The sequence below is a fragment of the Gopherus evgoodei genome, chromosome 13 (assembly GCF_007399415.2).
Source record: "Gopherus evgoodei ecotype Sinaloan lineage chromosome 13, rGopEvg1_v1.p, whole genome shotgun sequence".
Taxonomy (NCBI): domain Eukaryota; kingdom Metazoa; phylum Chordata; order Testudines; family Testudinidae; genus Gopherus; species Gopherus evgoodei.
This window is the reverse complement of record NC_044334.1, coordinates 18913607-18936275: the sequence shown is the minus strand read 5'-3', so window position 1 is coordinate 18936275 and position 22669 is coordinate 18913607. Positions and strand designations below refer to the sequence as shown.

At 50.0% G+C, this 22669-nt stretch overlaps 1 protein-coding gene across 3 annotated transcripts in view; it reads left to right on the top strand.

The window, feature by feature from the left end:
- Nucleotides 1-6415: 6415 nt before the first annotated feature.
- Nucleotides 6416-22669, top strand: part of LOC115661031 (thyroid adenoma-associated protein homolog) — a 39256-nt gene continuing 23002 nt past the window's right edge. Inside the window, exons 1-13 of one of the 3 annotated variants that reach the window (XM_030583154.1) lie at nucleotides 6416-6678; nucleotides 9027-9204; nucleotides 11591-11677; nucleotides 12613-12640; nucleotides 13555-13703; nucleotides 13965-14087; nucleotides 14821-14941; nucleotides 15468-15616; nucleotides 16806-16890; nucleotides 17295-17431; nucleotides 18118-18315; nucleotides 19518-20229; nucleotides 21757-21909. In XM_030583154.1, coding sequence (XP_030439014.1) covers nucleotides 6431-6678; nucleotides 9027-9204; nucleotides 11591-11677; nucleotides 12613-12640; nucleotides 13555-13703; nucleotides 13965-14087; nucleotides 14821-14941; nucleotides 15468-15616; nucleotides 16806-16890; nucleotides 17295-17431; nucleotides 18118-18315; nucleotides 19518-20229; nucleotides 21757-21909 — 2368 coding nt within the window. In that variant the 5' untranslated portion in view covers nucleotides 6416-6430. The other 2 variants (XM_030583156.1, XM_030583155.1) reach the window with 2 other exon arrangements.

The window sequence follows — 22669 nt, the reverse complement described above, 5'->3', positions numbered from 1 at the left end:
GTGCGGAGAAAGTGAATAGGGCAGTGTTATTTATCCCCTCACATAACACAAGAACCAGGGGTCACCCAATGAAATTAACAGGCAGCAGGTTTAAAACAAACATAAGGAAGTACATTTTCACACAACACACAGTCAACCTGTGGAACTCATTGCCAGGGGATGTTGTGAAGGCCAAAATTATAACTGGATTAAAAAAATTAGTTCAGTTCAGGGCCATCAATAGCTATTAGCCAAGATGGCCAGGGATGCCACCCCGTGCTCTGGGTGTCCCTAAGCCTCTTACTTCTATATGCTGGCACTGGATGACAGGTAGGGTGACCAGACAGCAAATGTGAAAAATCGGGATGGGGGTGGGGGGTAATAGAAGCCTATATAAGAAAAAGACCCAAAAATCAGGACTGTCCCTATAAAATCAGGACATCTAGTCATCCTAACGACAGGGGATGGATCATTTGATAATTGCCCTGTTCTGTTCATTCCCTCTGAAGCACCTGACACTGGCCACTGTCAAAAGACAAGATACTGGGCTAGATGGACCATTGCTCTGACCCAATATGGCCGTTCTTATAGTCTTACCTACTTTACACAGGATGCAAGGCAGTGGAGAATCAGGCCCACTGTACAGGCGTTTGTTTATTATTAGAAGTTCCCTTATACAAAACACTGAAGCACAGAACAAACACCAGGAGAATCTTGCCCAGATACTGCTCTCAGATGTACGGATGTCAATCTGGACTAAAGGCACTGAAACTGGTGTAAGTGTGAGCAGAATCTTACCCTGGGTGGTTTTCGCTGTAAGAATCATGCCCCCTAAAATGGATTAATTCCTATTTCCCGTCTGTAACAAAGGGCTTCTTTCCCCAGCTTCCTCTTGCCGTCCCCGCCTTTCCACCACCCAGACACCCACGCTTAGCCTATTAGTATCTCTGCTGATTGCTTTCTTTCATTTCCCCCATACCTTTCACTTCAGAAAATGGACTGGTAATACTTCTTTTATCAAAGAATTATGGGATTTAGCACGCAGATCTTACAAAGAGACTTTCGATAGCGGCTGGTAATCAAATCCCAATCGGCAGACACTTCTTTGCACCCTGTTACCGGCAGGGAATAAAAGGAAGGGATTATTGATGTTGTGTTTACTGAGCCTCTCCGGAGATAAGATCTCAGGGCTATTTCATATGAGAAAAGAAAAGGAAAATAAAACAAGAAAAAAATAGACAAGGGGGGAACAATGTAGATCTAGATAAAAAGAAAAGAAACGGGCTCTTATCGCTTTCTTATTGGTTAAGGAGATTCAAAAGCCATTATAGAGGATTAACAAAAAGGTTAATCTGCTTTAGTCGTTCATTTGTCAAAAGTGAATTTATAGGTTTTAAAAAACCCTCCTATGGGGAAACTAGAGAAAAATGCCCCCTTCCCTCCCCTGCCTTCTGTCAACAGCACAAGGGCTGTTTGAGCCAGATTCACACATCATGAACACCACCAGCCCCTGGGCCTGATTCTGCCCTGCCTTGCACCTTGTGTAGCCATTTACACCTGTGGGAAGTGGATGTACAATGCCACCACTAGCCCACCTGTGAGCAGAGAGTTCTGACTTGGTACCATTCTACCCCTCACTTTGCACAGGTGTCACAGCTACACAAGGTTCAGGGCAACAGAGAATCAGGCACGTAGGGCCTGAGTCTCCACTCACTTATCCTTGGTTTACATTGGGGTAACACCAGTGAAATGAGTGCACTTTCACTAATATAAAACAGGTATCTGAGGGAGTTGATATCTGCAGGCGTTGGAATTGTGCTTCCATGTTCATTTGTAAAGCAGGACAGTGAATATAACAAATGTAGCTGCAAGCTGCAGACTGGGATCTGTCTGTGGCCATCCCAGGAAGTAGCAGTCACTACCAGTTACAGCAAGATGCCATTTTCCACACAATCGTCCTAGCTGATCAGGTTAAGAGCTGAGCTATCCCAACCAGCACCTACAGTCAATGGAACGACACCAATTTTCATCAGTGGTGGATCTGGCCCATTCTCTTTAACTGAATGTTGGGGGGGAAAGCAGGCCAGCCCAGAAGTGAGGTTCTTCAGCAGCTTGCAAAGAGCACTGGTCCAAGAACTCCAGGATGACCTTCTAGGGCTCGAAGGTATCAGCTTCAAGGATCCTGTTTCCCAGGAAGCAAGCTTGTTTTGCCAGGCTGGGAACTTGGCGAGCATAAGAATACTGCAGAGTTAAAATGCACTTCTCAATGGGAGGAGAGGAGGGTCATTTGTCAGCATCTGTCTAGGGAGGCAGGCTGATAGAGGCATCTAAAGAAATGGGCCTTCCAGGGAATGGTAAGTCTTAGGGAAAATGTGTCCAGTCTGCTGTATTGTTTTTAAGGCACATTTTCTTTAAAATGCTTGTGTTCTAAATAAATACTTTGCTTTAAGGAGGCCCGGCTGGTCACTGTTTTAACCACTGGCATTGCTCTAGGAGGGGACAGAACCGCAGGGTGTGAGCCTAAGTCACACGCGCTGAGGTAATCACAGCTAGTACCATGGGACTGCAACCCCCGGCTCAGTCTGAGGGTGGAGAATTGCATGATTCCACCCAGAGCCAGGTGGTGGCCAAAGGCTTGAGATCTGGGAGGTGGTGCACTCCATGAGACCAGGAGGGGTCAGTGATACCATTCACTCAGGAACTGTGGCAAGGACAGGATGGAGGCATGTGCCCGGCATGTCTACCACCTCCTGTGGGAACCCTGGAGGCTGCAAGGGAAGAGGAGGTAAGCTCTTGCCATGGAGAAGGAGATTTGTATCACACAACCTCCTGCAGCTGTAGTGGGGGTTGACCACACAGTGGGAAGAGTGGAAGGGACTGGAGACAGAGGATCCACTGGTATCTGAGGAGGGTGCAGTCAGAGCCTTTTTCAGCAATGGAGGCATGATAGGTAAGACAACCCTCTGAGGAATGGGAGGTGCTCTGCAGCCTTCTCCAACAGCTGGACACAGACCCTGTGTACTTCCTAGCCGGGACAGGAATTTCTTCCTCCTGGCTGCTATGGGGAAACCTTGCCTTCCCCTGTGACTGAAACAGCACCTACAAAACTTTCCTGTTGGCTTTGCAATCTGTAGGAATAGGGGCCCAGCACTCAGAAGAGAAGGGAGAGCTTTGAAAAGCATGACATCTCCCTGATTCCGTGTTGTTGGTTACTGACCTTGTCTCTGTGAATGACACTTCCCTGCTAACTGCTCAGCCATCTTGGCACAGACCTCACCAATGCATCAGCCAGGAGCAGAGATTTCGCTTGGCCTGCTCAACCATCTCAGCATGGCTCGTGGGTACTCTGGGACCCTACAGATCATAGTGGGAACTTGCCCACCATCCTTGTCACTATTGTGTTTCGTTCTATCCTCTCTGGAGGAACCTAAAGATCTTAAAAGTTCTCACATCACGGACTTTTCCAGGCCACGTGACAGATGTCCATCAACTTCTTGTGATGATCAGTTAAGGTCTGGAACACCAAATAATAGTACCCTGTCCTGTTAATGTATTTTTGTGCCTGACAGGGAGGACAGAATGGGAAAACTGGTTCCTTTAGTGACTCCACCACCGTATGGGAAACCCAACTATTTAAATCCATTAGTGATCTCAGGAATATTGGCCACTTTGATCACTAATCCCTGCAAAAGATCCTGCAGCTCCCACACCACTTGCTTTAATGGATTTCTCATTACCAAACTGGTTCCCAACTGAGCGGCAGAATCCATAGGCTTTTCCATATTGAGGGGTACTGTCTGGACTTCAGGGTGGTGACTGTTGTCAATTACTATTCATTTTCTTATGGTGTGGTGTTGTGTGTGAAAGAAAGTGCAAGAGAGAAGGCACAGTATGGCATTACTCTCTACTTCGTGCATTTTAAGATGGGTATTATTTGCCCTGGGGCGGCCCTAGATTAGCTGCCAGCAACAGGCACCCTAGGCAAACCATGCAATCAGTGACCCCCACCCCCAAGCCCCCAGGGCAGATCTAGGCTGAGGTTTTTGGTAAACTGGGAAACATTTTTCCCCTTTTTTCCTTTTAATGTTTTTAAGCATTTTTTTTTAAACAGAGGCTTAATTATTCAGTTTGTCCATCCATCCGTTGAACCAATGCCTCTGAGATCAGATAAAATAGAGACACAGAATTTTCAGTATAGATTCGTACATGACAGCTAGATGATATTTCAGTCCGATTTCAAATAAAAATGCAGTCAAAATGTTAGTTAATAATAATAATTTTTTTTATTATTACAAATCCAAAATCATCCACTTTCCTGCTTTAACTGCCATTACCACAACATCCAATATACAAATAAGAAAACTCTTCAATGAACTTTAACCTGTATTTACAAAACACTCTGAATAAAACATACTCTGTGCTCTTAAAACTTGACTTTTCTTGCTTTAAGATTTGCAAATTCAGTCACTAGTTCTTTCAGATCCAGTTTTCCAGCGATTTCATGCTCTTTTGACATTGTGGCAAGTCCAACAAGTCTCTCTTGCACTACTGATGAACGCAGATGTTTCGATCAATTTTAACTTTGAGAAGCTACGTTCCCCACTAGCTATGGAAACTGGCAAAGTTAAAAGAATGTGTAGAGCTATACAAATGTTTGGAAAACTGTCTATGAGTTTATTTTCACAAACAAACATCAGTACTTCTTCAGGAGTGGAATGTTTCTTAAGTCATCTTGAGAAAGCCTGAAAATCACTAAACAAATCTGTAGCATCAATGTCTTTTGAATTTTCATGAGTCAACGCCGACTCCAGTTTTATACAAAATTCTCTCATCTGTTTTGGTGTTTTCTTTTGCAAGCTGTGGGTATCATATAGAAAGCCAAACACTGACTCTAGCTGCTGCATCTGTTGAAATTGTTCCTCAACCGAGTGAATAGCAGTATCAAGGACTGCGAAGTAGAAATTCACTTTGAACCTTTGTTTTGAGTTCTGAATGGGCGTGTCTCGTCCTTCATACAAAAACTGCTGTTTCTTTTGCTGAATGCAAACTGGCTCTGGTTCAAATTCTGTCAGAAAGTCTATTTCTTCAGCAAGCTCAAGAGAATGTACCAGTGTTCTTTCAAACCCTTCATCACTTCTGAATTCCTCCGGAATATTTTTAGTTTGCTGCAGTTCAACACGTATAGCAACCCTCCCATTTTGCAACTAGATGCAGTTTCCGCTATGCAACGTGACCATCTCTGGGTGGTGCGGCACTGGGCGTAGGGACCCAGAGGGGTGCTGGGCAGGGGGTAGCATGGTGCAGCATGGGCCTGCCCCCAAGGGGAAGAAGCACCATGGCAGTGCAGGGCCGGGCTGGCCAGTGTGCAGTCTGGCAGCTCCCGGTTTGCAAACAGTGCCCTTGTACTGTGCTGGGTGGAGCGGGGCTGTCCCTGCCATGTTATGACCCATCTCCCATTGCCCGCGGCCAGCCCCTCGCTCTGAGGACTCTGCTTCCCTGCCCCATGTCCCCATTTCCCCAATGGGGGCCCACAAATATATTTAGCACCAGGCCCACAAAAGGTTAATCCGGCCCTTTTTGGGGTGCAGGCTCTGGGATGGAGTTGGGGTGCAGGAGGGTTGCAGGCTATGGAGAGTTTGAGTGAGGGATGCAGGCTCTGACCTGGGGCTTGGGGTATAGGAGGGGGTGCGGACATGTGGGTTCTGGGAGCGAGGTAGCCACTCAGCACGTTATATAAGAGAAAGGAGCAGGCAGTGATTTCATATAGACGTAGAAACGGATAGAAGACACTTTGACATAGTCAAAATGTGAGAGGCAGAGTTTGAGGGAGGGAGGGGGCGTCTGTACACTATTGCACCGCATTGGGTCTCCCGGCTGGAGCAGTAACAGCCTCGCAGCACTTGTGTAAGACAGAGAGGAGCTACAGTGTCTAAGCTCTGACAGTCTAGGGGGAATTGGGCGGCCAGTGCCTTTAAGCCCCAGCCCCAGGAACCCGCCCCCTGCTCCGGGGCTGACATGCAGCGTCCTGGGAGCAGAACGAAAACAGCCTCTGCCCCCCCCCCACCGCCCCCCGATTTCCGAGCACAGCAGGTGGCTCCTCCCACGGGGTCACTGTCCCCCCTCCCCCTCCCTAAACGGGGGTTTTGTCCCCGCACAGGGTCCGGCAGCGTCCCCGTCCCCCCCCCCCCGGCTCCCACCCCCGATTTTTCCCCTTTGACCCCCCTCCTGCCTCTACCTACAGACGCTTCATCGCCCCCCCCCCACCGGCCTGTACATTTCTGCCCCCGGCTCACACCCTGGCAGCCCCTCCCCCCCCGCTGCAATTTCCCCCCTTAATGCTTTCAAACCCCCCCCCCCCCCCCAGCAGGCAGCAAATCGTCAGTGGAAGTGAGGGCAGAGAGAGGGCAGCGGCAACAGCGAAGGTTACTGGGCATGCGCAGTGCGGGAGCGCATGCTCAGTGCACCCAGAGTCGGGACTCGGGAGCTGTTTGTGTCCCGGAGCTGCCAAGCCCACGTGCCGCGCTACGTCCCCGGGGCAGCCTGGCTCCCCTCCCTGCCCCCCGCGGGCCGAGCCATGGGCGCGGCGCAGGAGGCCCAGGCCTGCCTCGCCTTCTACCGGGGGCTCGGGCGCAGGGAGCCGCTGCGGGGGCTCTGCCGGGCCCTGCTCGCCTTCCTGCAGAAGCTGCAGCAGTTCGCAGGGTGAGTGCGGGGCGCCCCCTTCGGACCCCCTCCTGCCCTGGGGTCCACTGAGAGCAGCTCCCCCGCATGGTGCTGGCGCCAGGGAGGAGGCCGGGGGCAGAAGCCGGGTCCCGCCCTGGTCCCCGCCCCGTTCCCCTCCGTGCCCCCCAGCGCCTGGGCTTGTGCCCGGGTTAGGGTGACCAAATGTCCCGATTTCACTGCGACAGTCCCGCTATTTGGGGCTTTTTTTTATATGGGCCCCTATTGCACCCCACCCCCTGTCCCGATTTTTCACACTTGCTACTGGTCACCCTAGCCCAGGTTGCACAGGACGGTGGCCTGGGGGGGCTCTCCTATCACCTGGCAATGACCTGTGACAGTTTGGCCCGTGGTGACTGGTTCATGGCAGCTTAAAGAGACACTCAATTGAAAACCAAACCCATGTGATAAGAAACTGGGCTGTTACCTGCTTTACTAACACAGCACGGGAGAGTCTGTCTTGACATTCAGCTTGTTGTCCCCTTTGATGCGCTGTACCCACTTCGTTCAGTGCTGGCAGGAAGGGTCAGTGGAATCGATCTCACTTTGGATTATAGTCACTCTGTCTGTCAGGTTGCATTGCTCCGGTGTTTGGGCTGCGCACAGAGCTGGCATCTATTTCCTTGAGAAAAAACGGATTTCGGTGAATTGTTTTCATGGTGGGAAAGTTTCTACCAGGTTTAACTTTGAAGCCAAATATAACTTCCCTTTAGGGATCAAAAGTGTTTCTTCTGTAACCATTCTTCAGGGTTCGTTGTTTGTATGACTGTAGTGGCTGGCTGGTAGAGGCATGGCCCTGCACCCCCTTTTGCTAGGCAGTCCCTGCCTCAAGGAGCTGCCAGTTCAACACTTCTCCTTGTTTTTAGTAGCTGGGTAAATGTGGGTTAAATACTAGTGTTTCCAAAAGCGAGGGCCTGGCTAGAGCTGAGCAGCGCGAGTGGGTGTTGTGGGAGGCTGAGTACAAAGTTCACGTCTCTTCTGACCTACAGCACAGTCAGGCTATTCCAGTCTTGGACTCTCTGCCACTGCGTTTCAGTCCTGAGCCTCAGCACCCCCTGACCCCTTCTCACCACCACTGCCAGCACACCTCTCTACTGACTTGCTGAGCCACAGCCTCTTGTTTTGACCTGCCGCAGTCCCCTTGTCTCCTCACTGCACAGACTTCCTGTCCGGGTGTGGGAGATGCGGACAGTCAGTCCTTAGTTTGAAATCAAATTCATTTCACGTATTGTTTTAATCAGACTTGTACCCAGGCCAGGTCTTCAGAGGTGTAAAAACTACCTGCACTAACTCACCGTGTGACAGTTGAGAAAGAGAGAGCTGGAAATGACAGTAATGTGAGGACTGAAAACAAGTAAAGGACTATTCAGTGTGCAGGCAACTAGTTCTGTAGGGAGGGAGGGTAATTCTTTCAATCGGTTGTATTCCTCTTTCACTTTCCCTCTCTCCTATCTCCAGCTAAGCACGGTTATCCCTGATTCTGACTGGAAAGTGATAGTGAGTGTAGAGCCACCACCTTATGCAAAGCAAAACGATGCTAGTTTTCAGCCTGCAACTGCTCCTTCCCACTGTGGCGTCATTCTGTTTCAGATATCAGCCTGTTGCTAACGTAGACTCCCAGCCTGCAAGTGAGTCCGCAGATTCCTGCCAAAATCAGGCTTGCTCTAGGGTGCTGCCCGTCTGTGGATCCAAGCCCAAGAAAAGGGGATACTTTATGAGAGGAACACCACTGGGGTTCCTTGCTGTGTTCATGCTGGAGATGCGGCTTGGTTTATGGATTTGTACCTGTGGTTATATGAAGAGTTTGGTTGATTTTTGCTTTACAAGGCTGGTGCTATAAAGCAGAATAAATTGAACTATTTCTCTTCTATTCAGTGACATTGGGCCCCGACCCTTTTCCAGCGCTGTATTTACATTATACAGAGCCAGTCTGATCTTATTCGACCTCCCCTCTTCTGCTTCCTATCTAGAGATTTTGCAGAATTATTTTAATTTTTACCAACCTTGGCCTCAGCCTTTATATACGTGTTAGTATCTTTTAAAGCAAACGGTGGAACACCAGATGGTTTTGGTGAGGAAACAAGTGAAGAACCTATAAATCACTCGTCACTTATGAAAATCTAGATGATAGATTTAAATGAATAAATATAATTTAAACATGCACACTATAATACTGTCTGGATGGGTGCTAAGCAAAAGCTACGCAGTTTTCTCTGTCCCGCTCCATGACTATACTGACCGTAGCTGCGGTCTGAACTCTTTCCCTCTCAGTCGGAGATGTTTGGAACAAATCAGTATTAGCATGACAATCCGGTGTTTAATTTTTCCAGGGGTTCTGTGAAGAGGTGTAAAGATAAAAATCTGGAGGAGGCTCTTCTGCTCTTTCAGGAGCTCAGCAAGGGGTTATGGGAACTAGACGATGCGGATGTGCTTCCCTTAGTGCGCTGCGTGCTCGCTTTCCAAATGGAGACAACCAGCAGTTCCAGCTCCTTCCATAAGCTCGAGCAGGTAAATCGTGTTATACAGCAGCCGCTCCATTCAGCTGGGTGGGTCAGGCTGCAACATTATGCCACGGTTTGCTCTACAACAGTCAACTTCCATTGTTTGCAAGGGCACCTGCAAAATAATAAACACTCGGTGCCTCTACAGCACCTGTTATCCGTGACTCAGAAGCGGTGGCCACACTGCAGTTTGACACCCCGGGGCTAGGCCATGCAGCTGACCCGGGCTGGGCTGTGGGGCTGTTTAATTGCAGTTTAGAAGTTGGGGCTTAGGCTGCAGCCTGAGTTCTGGGACCCTCCTACCTTGCAGGATCCTAGAGCTTGGGCCCAGCCCAAATGTGTGCACTGCAATTAAAGAGGCCGTGAGCCTGAGGCAGCTGGCATGGGCTAGCTATAGAGTTTTAACTGGAGTGTAGATGTATCTGTACAGTCAGGGATGCTCACAAGAGCATTAGGTAGACAGGTGTTACGATCCCCATTTTACAGCTGAGGAAACTGAACTACAGCAATGTTAAGTGACTTACCCAAGATCCTACAGCAAGTCAGTGCTAGGAATAGACGCCTGGGCTCCTGCCACCCCAAACTGAGACTGAGACCTGCCTGGACCATTCACTTACAGGGTGGTCTTGTGCCTCAGTCTACACAAAGAACCTTACTGCAAACTAGATATTGAATCTTAATTGAGTTTCCCTGGGAGTAAAGGTTACAACTTGTGCCTTCCCTCGAGGAAAACCAAGAATAAAAACAGAGGCTTGGCCCTTTGCTTAGCTACCTACACTTGACTTTTGTACCCGGCTCTAGCAACACAGACCACACTGGCTCCTGGACACCTCTCTCCCCATTCACAACTGCGCAGGCCACCCCACCTTCCCAGTCACGACGGTGCAGACTACTCCGCCTCCCATTTGCAATCAAAGAACATTCGGTGGCAACTCCTACAGCCATTGCTATGTGGAAAGTGAATAGTAGGGAAAGTATTTCATTTGTTTTTAACTTAGTAATGTCATTTAACCACAGGTGATTGGGCTCAGTGCCTTAATTGCTGGGTGAAATTCTCTGGCCGGTGTTACATAAGAGCTCAGACTAGATAACCATCGTGATGCCTTTCTGGCCTTCAAAATCTGTGCGTTTAGCAGTTAGATATAAGGAGAAGAGCCAGCAAGTGGAGGATCATTGTTCTGTCCGGTCTCTCATTCATTATAGAGACACGGTGGGAGAGGTAATATCTTTTACTGGACCTACTTCGTATGGTAAAAGAGAGAAGCTTCTGAGCTACACAGAGCTCTTCTTCAGCTCTTTCATTATGTAAGAGAATAAATACATATTAAAAAAAGGCAGAACAGAGGCTATAGCTACATGGCCCTGTAGTCTGGAGAGGCGAATTGCAGTGTGCACTGTAGTGCGATGCTGTAACTGCCCCCTGTGGATGCTGCGGACACAGACTAAAAGGTACCTGGTTCACATTAACATAGTCCTCTTTGAAGGACTTCGGTGCGCGTGCTGCAATGTGCCTATCCATAGTCCAAACTGCAGGGCCTTGTAGACAAGCCCAGAGAGGGGCCTGAACTAAAATCCCAGATCCCAGTGCTCCTTGTTGTAACTTGTGCTCTTGACTGAAAATAAGCACTAAAGCTGATTTTAGCTATTTAATAGAAAAGCCTGCTGACATTAGACAAACTAACCGAAGTGGGTCTGACGAAGTGGGTATTCACCCATGAAAGCTCATGCTCCAGTACTTCTGTTAGTCTATAAGGTACCACAGGACTCTGTCGCTTTTTTACAAATCCAGACTAACATGGCTGCCCCTCCGACATTAGACAGACTCTTAGCATTAACTTTCCATATCTGGCACGGTGCTTGACAACAGTAATGCATTTATTAAATGGATTCTTTTTCTGAAATTCCTACCTTTTTTTGTTGTGCATTGTTTCACAGCTAGTTTTAATCACACATCATTTACTCAGGAGGCTGTACTTGTCTCTTTGGGAAACGTCTGTTGTGTCTAAATCCTAATTCTGGGTTCAGTAGCATATTATCTTCCTACATGAGAGCACACAGAGCCTGTCTACACTGCAGCTGGGAGCCAGCCAGGTAGACAGATTTGCACTAGCTAGCTCACTAAAAATATCAGGGTGGATGTTGTGGCTCTGCTGGAGACTCGCGATAGCCACCTGGTCTCAGGTCCAGGGCGTTAAGTGGCCGAGCCGGCCACCAGAGCCACAACGTCCCCCCTGTTATTTTTAGCGAGCTCGCTCCAGCTGAAGTAGTGCGAGTCCATCCACCTAGGCTGGGAGGCTCTCTGCCAGCTGCAGTGTAGACAGGCTCATATTGGTCTGGGTATTTGTGCACGATCCTGAAACGCCTGGACCATTCGAGTTTTCCTTTCCCCCCAGATTGTTACAAAGTTGTCGGAAGGTAAAGAATCCCTGGTTGCTGAGGAAGTGAATAAGTTAATGAGCAGCCTGACCGAGTACAAACAGGTGAGAGGAACTCAGTTCTCTTTACAGCAGCATGGAAGACAAAGGGAGGCCCTGATCCCGCATCAGGATCCATCAGCTTGGACCCCTAGACCTGTGCCTTATCCTGTTGATGTCAGCGGGTCTGAGCTCGCAGATAGCATTGCAGGATTGGGGCCTTAGTCAAAGGGCAGCATTGGATCTGGGGATGGTGATATGGCAGGAAAAGCCCAGTTCAGGCTACCTAGGACCCCTGTATTTTCTCCCATTGTATTTTAAAGCTCCTGTACAATGAGACAATGTTAGCACATTCCACGGTACCTGGCCTGGAGGTTCTTTTTGTTCCCTGGCCTGGAGTTGCAGGTTCACCAGATCTTTGTGTGTAAATAAAAACAGCCTTCTGTACAGTCAGCCTCCTGCTCTTCTGGATGGTGGTGTTTCAGCCCAATGCCGGGTTGGTGGCCCTCCTAGGTAGTGAATTGTAACACGGCAGGTCTTTGTGATCTGTACCACGCCAAAGAGAACTTGGCAGGAAGAAGAGGCAGATTCTAAAGGGGGAAGCTGTTTGTCATCAATGCAGGGGAGAAAGCAGAGAGTCTGTGACAGTTCAGGGAGTTGACTGAAGTGTGTTCGTTTGTTCCCTTAGGGATGAGTATGTCAGCTCTGCTCCCGCAGAACACCCAGCCGCACTGGCCTGGGACCCTGGAGACAAACGGAGGGTCTCAGCCCTGCCCCACTGATCTGGCTGGCCCACTGGCTGTGCTGCCCTGGGTGGGGGAAACTGTGTGCTGTGGTTTGAGGGGGAAGGCTTGATTCTAAGCTCAGGTGGCAGGTGCTTTGCTCGGGTTCTAATGACCCCTCAGACCTCTCCTAGCACACTGCGTCCCTCTAGCTGCAATTCTGCAGCAGCTGTGCCCTCCATGAGTGTTAAACGTGCCCGCGCTTCCTTCTCCCTGCAGGTGCTGTCTCCGGGAGAGCTCCAGACAGGTCAGTCTCAAAGACTCCCCCTGCCCCCTTTGAGAGCCGTGACACTAACCCCCAGAACCACATGAACCCAAATATCCATGATGGAGGCCTCAGTGGTTAATAAGAGACTGAGCTGAGACCATCCTGTCGCTCATCATGAACTGAGCTACCGACTCATGAGGCCCGCCTCAGACGAGTCCCTGAATCTTTTTGTCCGCTACTCAGTCTGACTGTGGAACGAAATGAGCAGAAGTGTCACCGATGTCCTGGCCCTTCTCCCACGGAGATCAGCGGCAACAGATGTGGGCCCAAAAGCCAGGTGCTGTCTGTGGACTGAGCTTTTCTGGGCAAATCCTCAGCATGGTCAGGAGCAGGATCTGGGTGTGAAGACATACACTCTGTGCAGCCTTCTGCAAGTCACGTCACTTCGGTGCCTCAGTTTCCCCACAAATACAATAGGAGCATTATACTCGCCTCTTTCCCCAGGGTGGGGTGAATGAATTAGCAAATACACAGTTGATGATGAAAAGTGGTATAAGCACTAGAAATCACCAGCTCCCGATAACCATCCAAGAATGGAGAGATTCGACCCTTTGTCCTTTCCCTGTCTCTTTTCATGAGTTAAGAACACCGGCAGGGGAAGAGTCATCTCTGAATCGCCACTCGGGAGAGTTAGCAGGGTTATTCACCCCTGCAGGGAGGGAACGGCTTCAAAGCCTGGGACCCAAACCAACTGGCAGGGGATTCCCCAGCCCCGCATAAGAGCAGGGCCCCCCTTTTGGAGCGTGGGCATCTGGATCAGTTTGTTTGATCATAACTCGCTGCAGTGTGCACATAGATGCTGCTGGCCACCTCTTGAGGTGTTTGACCCAGCATCTTGGGCTGCAGAGCCTGGCATCTGATGCACCGTGTGCCTCTCTCCCCCCTATCCGCAGTTTGCATGTTCATAGAGGAAAGCAGCCTAGGCCGACACCACTGGAGACTGAGCCTAGACCCGCTGCTGCTGCGTGTAGCTGCCACGTTGAATTGGGTGCTGCAGGACCCAACGGCAAGGAGCGGGGAGTGGAGTTATGTCACGGTCAAGGTAAGATCCACATCACTTGGGCATTATAGTCTCCTCTGGATGCCTGTAACATGCTGTAACTCCCACTAGCACTAGAGGAAGAGAAGGGATTAAAAACCCAAACATTCATTGGAATTTGATGTCCTCTCCCCGTAAAACAGCAGGACTTAGGGGTTGGAAGAAAACGTCCCCCCCATGTTGGGGGGAAACGCATTGTCGAACCGTTAAGAAAAAGATCTAGCGGGTGACAGAGGGTTGCGCTTTATCTTTTTACTTCTTCAGACTTGCCTGCAGCTTTTCCAGGCGATGCCAAAGGAAGTGTCGCCTCTGGTGTGGAGTGAAGCCGAGAACAGTGAAATCCTGCAGAGCATTTTGGGATCTCTGCTGCAAGTCACCATGGGGCAGGTGATTATAGTCCAGGCAGCTACCCAACCATGGCCCAGATGAGACAGCAGCCAAGCTGCTGCAGAGAGTCTGAGCCCACGTGAAGCCAGGCCAGCCTGGATCTGAGAGAAGTTGTCCCTGGATAGAGAAATAAGGATAATGCTTCACCTGTTCAAAGCGCTTTCCAAACGTTATCTAATTTCACCTCGCAGCACTCCTGCCAGGGAGGCAAATTTTATTAGCCCCACTTTACGGTTTCCTTGGGGAAACTGAGGCAGAACACATAACACCAACATTTTCAAATACAGGCACCTACACAAAAGTTGCCTGCTACGGACAGGTGCCGAGTATCCACAGCTCCCACAGAAGTTAGTGGAGGGGGAACAATAACTGCACTAAAGTGAAGCCACGTTAGAATGCAGTGATAGTGCCATGCTAGGTGACAGCTGCTGGTAATGGGTGTCTCCACCCTTTCCAGCTGGAGACATACCCACGCGTACATCTGTACATGTGAAATACACATGTTTGTGTGTCCATGTACGCTGCCGTGTAAGTGTGAACGCATTGGAGTGGGGAGAGTTGTGATGAGAGGGATCCAGTCCACCCTATGGGCTGCAAAAGTGCAGCACACCCCCAGTGGCTTTGTAAGTGCCTTTTGTTTGCAGGGAGAGGGGAGGGCAGTAAGTGATGTTTAAATGGCTTTGTAAAGACAAGCTTTTTAAAAGGTGAGTTTCCTTTTCCCTGGTGACTTCAGACAGCTAACAAGGACGCCTGCCTGCTGGCCAGCACTGCCGTGAGCATGTTGGTGAACACTGCTGCAGAGCCAGAGAGAGGGGCCAGAGCTGTGCTGACTCTTTTCCAGCTAGTCGACCAAGGTGCGTGCTTGATATTCAGCAACGATCCTTGTTAGCACTAGATCTCAACGTGCTTTCCAAAGATGGGGAGGTGACAGAGTCAGTGGCTGAATAGGAACTGATCACAATTTCCTAGAGGCCACTCTGCCTTCCCAGGTGAAGGAAGAGGAGGAAGTGTCCAGCAAAGCCTGGATATGGGGCTCTCGGGCCATGGGCAAGGTGGCACAGTAGGTTACATGCACTGACCTTTTATTTCTGCAGATTGAATCCCTCCCACTCTGGAGCAGGCAGCATACGCTGCGTTTGGCAGGCTCAGCCACATGGTTCAGCATGATTGGGAGAGTCTGCTCAGGGAAGGCCCTGTGTTGCATGGGTCATATTTCTGCGCTGTCTGCTCACACTTTGCCTGGCTCTGACCTGTGCTACAATTAATACTAATGGGTAGGAAGGACTAAAGTTAACCTGAGAAACAAAAGGCTGATTTGCGGTTTGAAAGTCAGTGTTTGGATAAGTTTTTGCTCTGTCCTAACTTGGTGATTTTCCCTAGGACCAGGAGAGCTGAGATTTGGGGAACTGAAGGTGGAGACGTCTGTCCTGAGTTCAGATGGTTTAGCGAGACTGATGCTTACTAGGGGTTTATTAGGTTGCTGCAAGAAGGAGATCCTTAGCTGCCGGCTGGACAGCTTCGCACCCCAGGTAGGAGAGCTCTAAGTTAGAACAAGTGTTCTGTGCGGGGAATGCAGAGGACAAGCAGACTGGGCTTTGGACGAAGGGTTTAGAAAAGCCTTTCACCTGTTGCTGGGTGTTGGCTCAGCAAGTACTGAGGGTGGCTTTAGATACTGGGGAGAGGACAGGGTGTGCACGCTAGTTCATTGCTGAGCAAGCCAGTTCCATTCACTTGGATCAAGCTGCACCAATCTGCACCAGCAGCAAGTTTAGCCCTGAAAGTTGGCAAAGGCCTTACACTCCCACCAGGCGGTGTGTTGAGATGTCGTTGTTGCCAGGGGGTCTTTGTTTCCCTGATCAGTATGGATAGATTTGTTTCCCAGGGAGAATCTTGGAAGTCAAGCTGTGCTGTGAGTAGCCCCTTCAGTAGCGGATATAGGCACGAACACACCATAGGGGTAATCAAGAGAAGAAGAATGCTAGAAGTCTGTTAGCACCATGACTGTTGCTATTGCTGGTTCACCTGCTATGGCCAGGGCCTTAGCTGGATGGAGGGGGAACGTTCTATGTAATTAGTCAATCCACTGCTGCATATCAGCTGTAAGAAGGCAAAAGTTCAGTGGCTCAAGAGCCAAAGAGTAAAACTGCATGTGAACAGATCGGTGTTTCTTGGTATCATAGCAAAGAGCTTTGCAGGAGGAGTCCAAGAGAGAACTGAATCTGCCCAGCTAGGGGGCATGTGGGGAAACCTCCGTGGATTTCAGCAGAGACCGCCCTGGCTAAAGGCTGTCTGACTCAGCATATTTACATAGTGCCCATTGCTGTAGCAGCTTGGCCTAGCCCTGGTGATGGAAGCTTCCTCACTTGAGACCCCCACAGCTCCCCAACTGCCGTGGAGGAGCAGGGGGACCCTCGCAGTGCTCCACCACCCCCCGGCTGCCCGGCCCCTTCCCATTTTAGCATGGATATTTTTAGTAAAAGTCAGGGACAGGTCACGGGCTTCCATGAATTTTTCTTTATTACCCGTGACCTGTCCGTGACTTTTACTAAAAATATCCATGACAAAATCTTAGCCTTAATTATGACCTAGTAGGGCCTCTTTGAATTTCTGTTGGTGTCTAGGAATCTCTTCTATCAATCCACAAGAAAAGCCCAACACCACGAATACAGTGGTAGCTCAGCTGACGGCTGTTGCTTAACACTGGTGTATGCCCTGCAGGCTTGTCTCTTGCTGGACGTGCTGTTTCCAGCTGTCTGGGCTGTGAGCGAAGAGCAGAAGGATTATCATTACTACCGTTTCCAAGGTAATAAAGATCTGCTCCCCCTACTCCGATTATACATCAAGAGGGTTTTAAAGGTTTGCCACCCACTGCAGCAGGAACCTCCAAACCCCCATAGACATACCATATGGGAAGGGGAATTTCTAAGAGTGACTCAGCTGCTTGAGGATATCTAAGGCACCTTGAAATTAAAGCCTAGTTAAATCCAGCCTGGGCCCCTCAGTACCATCTTACTGTAATGCACACACTTGCCTTAATCTTGCCTCGAGCCCCTGCTGTGGAAGGTACATTCACAGAGAAATCTCAGGGGAAATGGTGTTCAGAGAGGCAGGCATTTTCCCACTAGCTGGTTGCCCACTCAAGCTGTGGGCGCTTTTGCTGTTTTGCTGGCTGGAAGAGCTCTGTATTAGTCTGTTCTGTGCTTTCAGTTTTCTCCCTCTGGCTGCAACGTGTCCTGGAGTGTCTGCCTGAGATCCGGAAAGTCAAGGAGAGCCGCATGCTGGCTGAGAACTCTGAACTGCTCCACAGGCTGAGCCAGTTCATCTGGAACAATGCAGAAAGCCCGGTAACGCACCCAGCCTTGGGGGGAGCGTAGCTCCTACAGGTCACACCCTCTTCCAAGGCAGCCAGAAAATATCCAGAAATCTTCCCTTCTTCCCCGTCTTTCACGTGAAGAAAAGTGCACAGTGCAGCCTGGCCAGGTTTTAGTCTGTCCCTAGCTCATTTCACATGCACTGGGAGCAGAATACACTGCATAGTAACGTAGGCAGTGTTGCTAAGATACGACTGACCTTGCTTTATAGGGCTGGGTGCATTGGCATTGCCGTTTCCTCCTGGCTGATGCGACATTCGGTCAGCGCTGCCACTTTGCGAGGAAAGCCCAGTTTTCTCGCAGCTTGGTGGAGCCAGACGCCAACAGCTGTGCTCCCACTGAGCAGTCCCGTACTCAGCAAGCCGTCTCATCAGTTTCATAAAGACAGCTTTCCATTGGCAAATGCCGTTAAGGAGCCCTAGCGGGGACATCGTGGGGCCTTTTACCAAGCCCCATCAGGCTGCTGTGTTGGGTCCCCTGCCCCCATTGCTGGGGGCAAAAATGGGACAACTTAATGTTGGTTATCATTTGCCACAGGACAGGCAATCCCTAGCGACAGATAAAGGAGGGTGGAGGATGTCATAAAGCCCCTCCAGCAATATCCGGCAATGAGACATGATGGAGAATCTCTTAGTTTGCGTTTCTTTTCCGTTGTTCAGGTGGAAGGGGCATCGGAGTTCATACGTAGCTCCTTTCAACATCTCCTAGAGATCTACCGCCTGGAGTGCCATCGCTTCGAGGACCTGGAGAGGCCCCTCTATGAACAGTTCCTGCAGAGAATTATCACAATGCCCTGGCAGGTCAAAGCCAGATATTTCCTCCTGTGCGCCATTCTCCCCTACGTGGGCACAGAGAAAGTAAGGAAGCCTGGTGGGGGGACACAGTATCCAAGACACATAATGTGTGGGTGGGATGAGCGAGTGCTGCCCACAGTGAGACAGGTATTGGATGTGCCAGGCACAGCTAAGGAAGGAACAGAGGATGTGATGCAGATGCCAACACATCCCACAAAGGGCTAGATGAAAACCAAACACACCAGAACTTTTACTGGCCTGCAAGCCCTCAGTCACTGCTTTGAGAAAGGAGGGGCACATTGGTACACGCTATGGGTTGAGGATCTGCACAGAGAACTTGAGTTTGGATAACTTGGGTCTCCCTGCAGCCTCCATCAAAAATCAGAATGAGATTGATATTGCGTGCGCCTTGTGCCGGAGGGGATGGGATGCAGATCGCTCTGCCATGGGTCATAGGCCCTGTCCTGCTAACAGCTAATAGAGAATCTCTTCTGGTTCAAGTGGTAGCAGCCTGTGTTTTTGTTACTTCCTCTATGGGACCTTTGTATAGCCAACTCTCTTATGCATTGACAGAAGAGAAGTGGTTGGATCTCTGCCTAACTGTGGCCCCCATAGTCCCCAAGATCCACCACAAGGAGGTGCTCAATGGCATGAGGCACTGCCCCTCCTACCAATCATCATGCCTTTCTGGATGCCAAGACACGTCAATGCAGAGTTCACAGCAGCATTTTCCTGCCCCATTGTGGTCTCGCTAGAGACGGAGACAGAATATTTTGCTACGATTGTCTTTGGGTTACTGGGGGTCTTCTGTTTTGACCCCAGTACTGCTGTTAGGGTGTTCCCAGTCTCTCTGACCTGGTAACTGAGAGCCCCAGGTTAGCTCTTTAGCTGTTGCACAGAGGATAGCCAGCTCATGAAAGAGGACAGAAACAATACATCAAATGCAATAGGTAGCTTGGGAAAATTGGGGCTGGAACATGTAGCTTTTTACCACCAGGTCACTGATTTGAATGCAGCCTTAGTCAAAAGCACTGATCACTGTGGTATCTCAGCATTGCTTAGTGCCACCAGTGATCAGAAAGTACCACCTGTGTTGGGATCCACCCCTCCTTGGTGGGGGAAGGCTGCTCTTCCTCCACTGTCATAATATAGCCTTTGTTTTAGCTTTTAATAAGATGAGCAAGGCTTGTTTCCTTGGTGTGGTAGGAGAGTTCAGGGGCTGCCTGAAGCAAACAAGGACCGTAAAGTTATTTGGGGTTTTCTAGGTTCTGGATACTTACAAGGATCTTCCCCAGCACCTTCTCAACTGCCTTTCCACTAACCACCTGTGCCCAGCTGCATCAGACGTGTATAAAACCATTTTGCAACAGCAGCGCAAGCAGTGGATTGAGGGAGAGGAACCTGCCACAGAGGAGGAGTTGGCTCAGAAGTGGGCACTACACTGGCTGCCCACCCTGGCCAGTGCTTTGACCTCTCCCATCTCCTTCCTTCAGAGCAATGCTTCCAACTACCTTCTTGTCTGGACTTTGCGGCTCTTCCCCGCCTCTTACGCTTTGCTTGCTGAGAGCTGCAGTGGTGGGGACTCTGCCCACCTTCGGGCGTGGGTCGCCTTGCTGAACGGCCGCAAGATCATCACCGGGGCCTTGCCCCTGGGTGGGGAGACTTTGGAAAGGCTATGCTGCTGCTTGCACTCCAGGGAGGACAATATTCGCCTAGCAGCACTGGGTCTCCTGTGTTGCAGCCCCAGGACCAACCAGGCCTTGTCAGAGGTGGAGGTCCGTCTACTGAAGGAGTTCCTGCCACTGAACCTGAACTGTGACTCGTCGTCTTTCCGGCAGCTGCTTCAGGCTGCAGTGAGGAAGGCTCTGGTCAGGCTGAGGGACAGCGCGCTTTCTCAGCTGCGCAGCAAGATGCAGAGCAAAGCTACCAAGCGCTCAGCCGGCGCGGATCCAGAAGGAGCACTTGCACAAGCAATAGGTGAGTGATCCACTCCTGACACCTCACTCCAAGCTTTTGGTCCTCATAGGCTCCCATCGCTGCTTAACTTTTCATCTCTTCTCACCTCAGCGGCCTCCAGGATTAGGTGTTTCACACACAAAGCCATCACCTAGCACTACTCTTTTGTGGCCCACTTGAGCTGGGATGCGCATAGGGAGCCCTCGTGGGTCGTGCAACTGGGCCTGGACAGTGGGGGTGGGGCAACTTGGACCATAAATGGAAGTTTTATTCTGTCTTCTGGCACCGGGCCTTGTGATTCCACAGCTATCTGGCAGGACTGCTCTCTTCCGAGCTCCAGTCCTGCTACTGCCAAGCCAGCCAGCGGGCGTGTAACTCAGCGATACCAACTCTTGTGACTTGATCATGAATTTCACAATCTTGGGTGTTTTTTTTAAAGCCTCAGCTCCTGGAGTCATGTGACTGAGACTCTCAGCTTTTATTTATTTTTTCTAGTGTGCCTGGTTGTGAAGAAAAGCTAGGAAATGTGATCCCCTAAAGGCTCAGAAAGCAGACGGCAAATAAATTGATTGGGAGGGGGGGGATTATAATCATTTTGTTAGTCTCATAAGTTTGGGGAGCTTGACACCTGACGTTAGAACGTTTGAGGTTGGCAATACAGGTAATGAGGCTGGGCCAACATCAGTGGGTCAAGCATTTGGGTTCAGTTGGAATAAACACTCTGAAATTTGGGTGCTTCTCCACATTTCAAGAGTCTGGAGAACTGGAAAGCTTACAGAGGAGAAGCAGTGACTTGCGAAACCTGGGTTTTATTCCTGGTTCTGCCATAGGCCTGATGAGCAAGTCACTTCATCGCTCTGTGCCTCTATTTCCCCATCTGTAAAAATGGGGAGAACAATACTGACCTTCCAGTGTAAAGCAATTCGAGAAGTGTTGTGCAAGAGAGAGGTGTTGATCGTATTGCAACAGCCTGGAGTGATAGGACGTTTTGGCATTCCTGGCCCAAAACCAAACTGTGTCTGAGCATGTCCAGAAATAAAGTTCCTTTCTACAAGTGGTCTGGGCTGGGGGATACTTTCTCTGAACATAGCAAAACAGTGTGTGAACAAATGTGAAACTCGTGAGTGGGTTTTCTGTTACCCAGGCTGAGCAAAGAGTCACCATTAAGAGCGAAAAGTAGATTTTCCAGTAAAAAAAAATCCCCCGTGGAGTTAATCGGAAGCAGATGAACTGGCTAACGTGTATGTCAGTGCGTTCTGTGGGACAGAAATCAAAGCCACCAGCTGTGTGTGTCAGGGCTGGCACAGCTGACAGCTGGGGCCTGGGCTTTTGGAGGAGATGGAGCCAACTCCTAGTCCCCCTGTTGTCATGAAGTGCCAATTAACCATTAGACGCTGGGAAGACCCTCGGTAGCCATGCACTATCCCACCGTATAGTCAATCTAGTGTGACGAGCTGGTGCACCCTCATACTCCAGAGAGCTCACCCCGCCCTCCCTCTGTGCACTGCTCACAAGTAACCCACAGGTGCTTTTTTCACCCCCATACAGATTTTGTGGAGTGGCTGCTGCAGTTAAGCATTTCCTTTCTGACCCCAGGGTCAAATTACCAGAGGAAGAAGACTGCCCTGCTGCTCCTGGCAGCGGTGCTGGAGACCTGCACCGACACCTGGAGCCCCGCCAGGAAGAAGGGGCAGCCTCCACGTGGGTAACAGCAGGCCACCCCTGAACAGAATGAGCTCTGAGTAGATTCCTCAACCTGTCTGCTTCTGACCCCCTTCAGTAGCCATCAGCAGGGTGTCCACATTTAAATGCCCTCACGGAATGGCCTCTCCATGTGATTTTGGGGGCATGTGTATCAAATCCAGAAAAATATCCTGTAGCCTTTTACAAACAACCTCCATCTACATGCTTTGGCCCTCAACTCTGGGGGCTGCTGCTGAGCAGCTGGGAGTCTACGTCCCTGGAGGGGTTGGGGTGGGAAGAAAAAAAAATAATCAAGAGCCTCTGATGTTATATGAGGAATGTTAGGTCAATGCAGAGTCCCCATCTATGATTAGGACCCTACCAAAATCAGTCTATTTTGGTCAGTTTCACGGTCATAGGATTTTTTAAATCAAGAGTTCCATGATTTCAGCTATTTAAAACTGAAATTTCACAGTGCTGTAATTGTTGGGGTCCTGACCTAAAAAGGCGGTTGGGGGTGGGTCACAAAGTTATTGTAGGGGCGGTTGTGATACTACCCTTACTTCTGCACCGCAGATGGCAGAGGTGTTGCCTTTAGAGATGAGCAGCTGGAGAGCGGTGGCTGCTGGCCAGGAGCCCAGCCCTGAAGGCAGAGCCGCTGCCAGCAGCAGCACAGAAGGAAGGATGGCCTGGGAGGGGATTGCCACCCTTACTTCTAAGCTGCTGCCTGCAGGGCTGGGCCCTTAGTCAGCAGCTGCCGCTGCTCTCCAGCCACCCA